The following is a 9,128-nucleotide window of genomic DNA, read 5'->3' on the forward strand; positions in this document are numbered from 1 at the left end:
CAGCTTCTTCCCCACCGCCATCAGACTGCTGAACTGCTGAGAAAACCCCAAATCATGTCAGCTCTCAAAAAAAAGCGATATTAGGACCAGAGATGTGTATTATAGGTGCAATACCTGATTGCAAACTTTTAATACAATCTAAATAAAACTCTTTTAGCTATATTGAATATCCATGATTTTTAAGTCTTTCATTGAGCCAGGACAGGTGTAGGAGCTGTTCAGCCCTGCACAAATTTGATGAGAGCCACTGAGATCAAAGAGATTCTGGCTTCAATTCAAGAATAAACTTGGATTTTAAAATCTCAACATATTATAACATAAGCAGTGAAATTCATCTGGCAGGATTGGTGCCACATTTTAGCTAACAGCTGCTCCTTATTACTCAGCTCAGTTGATATGTTTATGAAATCAGTAGGACTAGTTTGCAGGTTAAACAGGTTCAGTCTGTAAATTATCATCGGGCTCATAAAATGAATGGATTGCCGCGTGTTTATGACGCAATGAAAGAAGTTGTGCTTTCAAAAACAAATTGCTTCCGTCTATTCCAATTTGTAAACTTGAACCACGACAGGATAGACCCTCATATCAGTATTAGTCTGTGTTAAGACTGGTGTCAGGATATAAAAGCCTCATATCTCTAACTTTGATTTAGTTTTCAGAGCATTAAAATTCAGGGTTGTGAGATAATGGAAGGTTGTGGACCTTTAAAGATCACCGTAGGGGGGCGGGGCTTTTCCTTATTCAGCTGCTGATTGGTGGAGAACTAACAGCTCCCCTCTCTTCCTTCTAATTGGCTGTTTGCAATGTCACTCACTATATTGTAGAAGAAGCTTAAAAACAGATTAATCTCTGCACAGCAGCCATGTTTGTGCTATGTTGGTTGGAGTAGGAGAACCGAACCGAGCCACAGCTGAACCTGGACGCCTACCCGTCCCAAGCTCTGGACCAGAACCTCGGAGTCCTGGTCGCCGTTTCAGTTTAAGAAGAAGGAAGGATTGGTTCTCCTGTTTCAGTCCGCGAGGCTAAGCTAGTAGCTAACATCGGCTCTGGTAGGCGAAGTTATTAACGCCAGACCGTCAGAATGAAACGAGATAATTAAAAAAAGAATCGAATTTTGGTTCGGTTCTCTTTTTAAACGGAACCGGCGAGGTAGGAGGGTTTCAGAACCCGAACCTACCACGATACCGACGGAGCAAATCTCAGCCAGGTCCCTTCTTTGGAGCTCTGTTTGGATCCAGATACCCTGAACAGAACCGACTTCTGCTGCCCACAGCGGGGCCATGATTACCGAACTCTGGGAATCAGTGTTCAGGACAGTTCTGCAGGTCCAACAGGGGGTTCTCTCTCCATCCACAGAGACTTTGCTCGATGTGTTCCGGTAAACGGAGATACACCTAATCAGCTGTTTGGATCAGATCGTGGTTCCGTCCATCAGGACCGGTTTAAAAGTTACCCGGATATCAAGTATTACCGATTGGACGCAGGATGGGACCAAAAGCCAGACCGGTTCTGATTATTCTCCTTCTCCTCTGCTGCTGCTCAGGTCAGAATGACACCAAGTTGAAGGTTAAAGGATCAAAGCTGGTTCTGGTTTGCAACAGCTGGAAAGCCTCCTTCGGGGTCTTAGCCCGGATGTTTTTCATTTAAAGAGCAAGAAGTGGGTGGTTGTGGTGCTTTGGGCTCCACATGATGGGTTCTTATGTTTCTATCATAGGTGTTCTGGTTCTGAGCCGCCCTTTTAAAGCAGGAGTATTGTAACAGAAGAATAACCCAACAATAATAAAGAATAACAGGTTATAGAGTCCCCTGGCTGGGCCCACAGAACCGCTGGTACCCATTTGGGTTTCAGTCCAACTCAAACGCCAGAAAGGGAAACTTTTTTTTGTTTTATTTTTTATTTTTTATGAATGAAATGGATCATTAACCTGAACTGAAATTGCAGCTTTAGTTCATGTTCCATCAGAACTGTTCTGTTCCTCAGATCAGCTCTATAGGATGGAGCCTTTGAGGTTTTAGTTTTTTCCCTCCCCAATATGGTAACAGATCCATTTTGATCTTGATAATATGTAGACCTCCATAAACCCTTTTTTATTTTTTATAGTTTCTTAGATCCATCAGATAGGGAACAGTCAACATGTCTGCTCACTCCAAGTTGGTTTAGCGTCTTTAAACAAGACTTTGGTTTTAATCCCATTTCCATGGGTGATCCCCATCACTAATGCTCCCTCTGCTCCTTTAGCATTTAATTCAGGAAGTTGTTAGAATATTCCACTTGTCATTGAGACACTACTTTAAGCAGCATCACCAGCTTTCATTAAATTTAGAAACATAAACATGTGATCTGATAAGGCCACCTATAATCAGTCCTTCAGTACACATCATTTTTCTAAGGAAGGAAATGATTCACAGAGTATTCAGCGGAAATAAATTAAGTTAGTGAATTTTTGTTTTGTTAGAAATCTACTAGAAATAATGCACTTTAGAGAAATCTAGAGTTACTTATAGTAGTGTTGCAATCTGGTATTGATATCGGAAATGAATATCAGAGTTTATCAGCCTGTATCTGAAATCTTTGATATAAGCTGGTTGATTAAAAAAGCTGCCTATTATTGTTCTCCAAGTAATGTCACTTGACCGGACCTGTTCCAATATTCAAAATTATAAAATGAATAATAAAAGTATATATGATTACGCTAATAGTGAGTCAAGTCATTATCGGTTTAGTTTACTTACTTAAAGCTGTAATATCTGTATCGTATCGGAAATAAAAAAAACTCTTACCGGGACATTGCTGATGTTTTTGTTCTTAAGAACCTAAAATCTGTTCCGTTAAATGGTGACGGCTAACAATATATCTCAGGACACTTTGCAGAGTCAGGTCAATCAAATCACTCAGTTTGGTTCACATTAGAATCTAATGAACAAGCATTTTGGTAGTTGATGATAAAGTAAACTTTTTTACATTAGGAAATATTTGCCGAATGCTTTTGTTAATAATTTAAAGTGATATTTAACATAATATAACCAGAAATATCAAAAGTACACATTATTTTCTCTTATTAAAACATGTAAAGTGAAAGTATTAAGTATTTGCAGGCTCTGTGTAGCCCTGAAATGCCTACATTTTCTAGGATAATGAAAGGCTTACACATCTCTACAGCTTTTCTGTTTTGTTGGCTGCTGGTTATTATTTCTAGCAATTTAGGCAGTCCATCACAGGGAACCATGGTGACGCACAGATGCCAAAGGGCAATTAAGAGACACCAATTAACATGATGGTCATGTTTTTGAACTGTCGGATGTAGATGGAGTACCCGGAGATAACCAAAACATGCATATGGATAATTAGATTAGATTAGATGAACTTTATTGATCTCACAGCGGAGAAATTCACTGGTCACATATTGGCATAGTAATTTAAAGAAGTTGCAAAAAAGGAGGAAAAAGGAACATTAAGAATAAACAATATATATATACAGTATATGAAGGTATAAACAGTGTATCAAGATAAATAAGGATTAAGGTGCAAGTGTACATGTATCACACACACAATGAAAAACAAAATAAAAATAAGAAATAAAAAACACAAGGGAGTAGCACCGAGATTTGAGGTGTCATATGTACAATCCGGATGGTTTATATACAGGTGGATTTACTTTTACATTAAAGTGTAGTAGGTAAGGAGCAACGGTGAGGTAGTGGTATGGTATCACACCCAGGAACTTCTAGATGCAAGGGAGCAGCGCTAAACTGCACCACCATGCAGCCTAGGCCTATACAATATATTAATAATTCATTGCCATTACAATATTGCTTGACTCATTATCCATATTGTGAAAACAGCGTGGACTTAAAAAAGAGTTTGCTTATTATTACAGTACAGCACATACAGGCTGTCTTTGTCTGAAATATTGTTTGTAACAACTGTAACTCACTGCAACATGAAAGGCTGCAGGAAGCTCAAGTTTTCATTCTTTACAAGTTTGAGTTTTTACATAGAAATGTTGGAAGTTTTTTAGGTATTGATTGGTGTCTGCTTGCTGCATCTAGGGCTGAAACAAAATAATCAGATTGATCATGACTAATTGATTATTGAAACAATTGTCAACTCATTTAGTAATCGATTAATCATTAACTGGACTATAGAGACTGTAAAACATGCCTTTAGCTGATAGAGCTAGACACCTAGAGCAGTAATTATATCAAAATTGTGAAAAAATCTGTAAAATATTTTGCATTTAAGATAAAAAAAAATAAATAAATAAAACTTTTTTGTCTGTCAACATGTTCAATCCAGAACTCCTTAAAGGGAACAGTTTTATTTTAACCTTGTTTAAATTTGTGAAAAAAATCTTTTTAAGGAACCTTTGGTTGTGTGATTATTAATTGAAAAAATAATCAACAGATTAATTGATTTGCAAAATAATCATTAGTTGCAGCCCTAGTTGCATCATCCCTAACGATTAGAGTTGTATGTTTAGGAAATGCAAAATAAGTCCGCTGCTTAATCGTATTTACTGAGGGCTTGCCTGTTAAGTTAAAACTTATGCTTACCACTGGTACAGTTGTGAAGATTCACACATACTGTAGATAAATATTGCTATCAGGTGTGAACACGCAAATGTATTCATGTCCCATATTAGATTTGAGCACCACCAGCTTAAGCTGAATGGAAGATTTATTTTTAAATGGATACAGATTGGTGTTTTTTTTTTTAGGACTTATTTTAATCATAATGGTGTTAAAGCCTTAAGTAAACTTTCCTGAGGGGCAGATGGTGAGTTGCTACACAGACTGGACAGGTTCCAGCAGAGGTTCAACATGTTTAAACTCGGAGAGCTCAACCTCAGGACAGACTGAAGTAATCAGAAACAACAGCAGGTGTAACTCCTGAAGCTGAACTTAGATCTGCTGGTGATCTCTCTGACCCTGCTGCCATCTGTAGGTTTTACTTTTAAAAAAATCTCAGCAGGCAAACTGTTTGATCTGACGGTTCTGCTGTGATAACCTGCCACTAGCCCAGTAACCTCCATCTTTATCTAAAAGCTCCTGTGATCAAAATGGGACATCAGTGTTGGTTTGCGCACTCTAACACAAACCTATTGCTCTTTCAGATTCAATCCTGGGTCTCTCAGAAATTCGCCAATGTATCGACTACATCCACAAGCCCTCCTCGTCTCCTGTGTCGGATCCAGAGAGTCCAGGGGACGGTGGCAGAGTCAATAACTGCTCTGTGGAGGCGGATAAACGGGTATATTGCTTCTCCACATGGAAGAACATCTCCGGACAGGTTAAAGTGATCCAACAGGGCTGCTGGCTGAATGACCTCAGCTGTTACAACAGGTGAGGAGGCGGAGGGACAGGTAGCCTGCAGAGATAGAACCAGTCAGAGTGGTGTCATGAAAACGGGATGTTTCTGGTTCTAAAAGTAGTTTCTGAGAGACTTAAGGTGAAATAACTAGTTTTCCTGTCAACTGCAGCTGAACAATAAAGTTCAACAGTCTCCTGGTTCACCAAATAGTAGTAGGCTGATCTGGTGCGTCATTAGTTTTATTTTTTATGTGCAAATGACATAAGGCAGAAATACAGGCAAGTTATTTTCATATTGGACTTTTTTTTTTTTTTCTTAATATTTTATGATAAATTACCACAAGCTGGGATAACTGGCTCAGACCCAAAATGCAGCTTCTGTTTGGAGGTCAATATTTATTCAATCATTCATATAGCGCCAGTTTAAAATGTATTTCACCTCGGCTCGCTTTATAGAAACAAATCATCCAGTGGTTAACAACCCAGCTGATTCGCTGACGGCTTTATATGATTTGCTCAACCTGGGTGAACATGTAGCGACAGTAGACCTTCACTTGTGCTGTTGGTTCTGCAGCAATACCTCTCATAGAACATGAATGCAGTAACAGTGGAGAAACAAAAAAAAAACTCCTTTTTACAAGAAATAAACCTCTAGCAGAATCAAAATGCACAAAGACACATAAAAGGAACATTACACCTACTGAGCCATAAATACTTTGTATGTTAATAAAGGAAACTCTTTACTAGCTCCATAGGTGGCTCTGTCTATGACCAGGCCAGATGAAGCTACTATGACAAGAAAAAACAGGACATGAAGCTTAGCTAAACTAAGGGAAAAAAATGGAAAGCAGAAGTAGAATTAACTAGACTGATTAAAGTAATCCCCATATCCCCCCCTAGTCTAAGCCGTTACCAACATAACTTTAGAGATATCTCAGGATAACCTGAGCCATCAGAAGTTTTATTAGTTTAATAAAAGTAAATTTCCACCCTCAACATTTCAAAATCCATCCAAGCATAACAGCAGCCAAGTGTTTGCCTCAAAGCTGCCGCAGGATGAATGTTCCAACCAGTTCATCTCTCAGATTTATATTACTGGGAAAGTTCAAGGTGCAGAAAATCGGGACGATCCTCTTGGTTCTGAGTTTTGGAACCATGAACTGGTTGCCAGAAATTTACATTAATCAAGTAAACATCTTAATACCGGCTGTTATAATTTTAATCTTAATGTGCTACAAGTAGGAATAACCTTCATTTTAAACTGTATGTTTACTGATCTCTGAGATATTATCTGATCATGTTACCAGTTGAATATTACTTTCATAAACAGTGACTTGATGCTTTAGTGATTTTCCTCTTCAGCCCGTTGAACCAGTTTATTGGCAGCTGTGGAGACGGTTAGTTCACTTCTGCTTCATGAATAATATATAAACAGCGTTGTGTACTTCTTTATTTCCATGAGAAGAACAGACAATAATGTTTCTTGTATGGTTATATTGTTGGGTGGGTGTGAAAAAGACGTATATTCGCTCAAAGGTGAATTTTCTTTCTGTATCATGCAACCAAAGTTGCCGCTTGATGTGTGAACCATACATTAGTTGGGTAAAGGGCTGAACAATATAGGGGGAAGTACAATGGCAGTGCTGATGTTATAAAAATGGGATGGTGTTTACAATTAGCCAGCAACTTATCATGACTTTTATCACTTCCCAATTGCACATTGAGCATATTTTAGCCATTAAGAGCAGTTGGCATCATTACCAAAGATTACATCTAGGGATACAACTAAAGATGATTTTGCAAATCGGTTAATCTCCCAATTATTTATTTTAATTGATAATCCGATAAACAAAGGTTCCTAAAAGATTTTTTTTAAACAAATTAGGCCAGGTGAAACTAAAACATTTCCACTTGAGAAGTTCTGGATAGAGCCTATTGACAGACGGAACACTTTGTTTTTAAATCTTCAATGCAATATATATTATATTTATGCATTACTTACAGTTTCAGTTTGTTGTCCTGACTGAGGATCCCAGCTGCAGTACTGTAGGTTGTTAGCTGTTATTATGTTAACATGATGATGATGATGATGGTGTTTTTGTTGTTCCTCCTCCACCAGGAGTGAGTGTGTGGAGATGGACGAAGCTCCTGAAGTCTTCTTCTGCTGCTGTGACATCAGTTTGTGTAACACCAGGTTCTTCCACCGACCCAGCATCAGGGAGCCGCCAACAACACGTAAGAAACAGTGGCTCCCCTGGCTCCTCGTCCCCTCCTGTTCATTAAAGAGATTAAACAGTTTGCTTCACTAATCGACCATCGTTTGTTAGCCTGTCATCTGCTTTTGATCCTTATAGGCAGAAACAGTAACTGTTTATACAGAATCTCTGTATTAATCAGGAAAATAAAAAGACAGAGTTGAAGTTTGAGTTTGGAGCAACTGATAATCTAAAATGATCCTTTTGTTACGGATGGGCAATACATATTTGTTCATCTTATCTCATTATTGAGTGAATAACGAATAACATTAAAATGACTTTTAAAAGTATTCATGGTTTATCTAAACATCTTACAGTTTTTGACAACATTCTTGGCACATTGGTTGAGCCTGTGGCTGCAGCTATAGGTCTTGCTCAGTGGTACGCTAAGCTCCGACAGGGTATGTTTTAGCTACAAAGTGAGCAAACATCCCCATTTTGGACAACCTGTACCTGGCAAAATCCATCCAGTCAAAGGTCACCAGTTTAAACATCTGATGAATCACCTGTAGAAAACATGATGCTTATAAGCAACAGCTGATTTTGCAGCTTTAAAGTTACACAGTAGAAAAACTGTGACATTATGGGATACATTAATTTATTCCAGTTAACATGGAATTTTGCAGTGAAAAAGTTTTGGTTTGTGCTAAGAAGCGTTAATCAGGTAAAAGTAAAAAAAAAATAGGTCAGAGATCGTTTTGTTTCATAAAAGATGAGTAATGCAAAATAAACCAAACATTTCTTAATAAACAGAGCAACAAAAGTCAGGGCTGAAGCAAATATCTTAAAGGTATAGTTGAGGATCTTCACAAATTTTTGAAAAGACCTGCCCTCTCCACTAAAAAAAAATGTTCATGCACAACCCTGTACCTGCTCCCGAGAGGGAACGCCTATTCAATGCGTGCGAGAACACGCACAAGCCCATTTCTCCTCGAGCACGCCCTGTTTAAAAGTTGCTTTTTGCATCGTGCATCCAAGCTTTCTTTACAAAAGAAGATTTGCAATTTTTCCACTATGTCAGACTCGCCACCGCTAAGTGAAAATCGGGACAAGCGCACAGCCTTACGTAAACATATCACCAGAATGATTGACAATTAAGAGGACCGCTTATTTTGATAAACCACCCAGAAAAAGAACATCCTCCACTATACCTTTAACAGGATGAGCTAGAAAATAGTAAAACCCATAAAGCGATGCTTACAGTACCAAAAAGGATCATCAAAAGTTGGACGTTTTAACATTGAGATGCTTTTTGCTAGCTTATTGTTGTGATTTGTAAGCATAAACTTTCAGTAGGTATATTTGTCTTGAATGGATGAAAGTTAAAAACTCTGTGCTAGAACTAAAAAAAAACATGGACTGAATAAAGAGGCAGAGATAATCACCTGGGGAAAGTACATTGAATCTCTTGAGCTTGTTGGTCCAAATAAAAATAGTTAGATTTTGTTTTTTTTTAACAATCATTTATATCATTCTATATATGAAGACGTCTCATAAATGTGGCAAAAACAGTCATATGTTTGCAAAGGAATCTGTTGGTGTCATTCCTGGCAGCCTTTCATA

At 38.1% G+C, this 9,128-nt stretch overlaps 1 protein-coding gene across 1 annotated transcript in view; it reads left to right on the forward strand.

Annotated features, from left to right (window-relative positions):
* Window positions 1–826: 826 nt before the first annotated feature.
* Window positions 827–9,128, forward strand: part of LOC107091036 (activin receptor type-2A-like) — a 14,861-nt gene continuing 6,559 nt past the window's right edge. The window contains exons 1-3 of the mRNA XM_015384745.1: window positions 827–1,543; window positions 5,115–5,343; window positions 7,430–7,545. Of these exons, the coding sequence (XP_015240231.1) occupies window positions 1,486–1,543; window positions 5,115–5,343; window positions 7,430–7,545 (403 nt within the window). The 5' untranslated portion in view covers window positions 827–1,485. The remainder of the gene's footprint in view (window positions 1,544–5,114; window positions 5,344–7,429; window positions 7,546–9,128) is intronic.

Source organism: Cyprinodon variegatus, unplaced genomic scaffold, assembly GCF_000732505.1.
Source record: "Cyprinodon variegatus isolate N-32 unplaced genomic scaffold, C_variegatus-1.0 Scaffold321, whole genome shotgun sequence".
In the NCBI taxonomy this organism is placed as follows: Eukaryota; Metazoa; Chordata; class Actinopteri; order Cyprinodontiformes; family Cyprinodontidae; genus Cyprinodon; species Cyprinodon variegatus.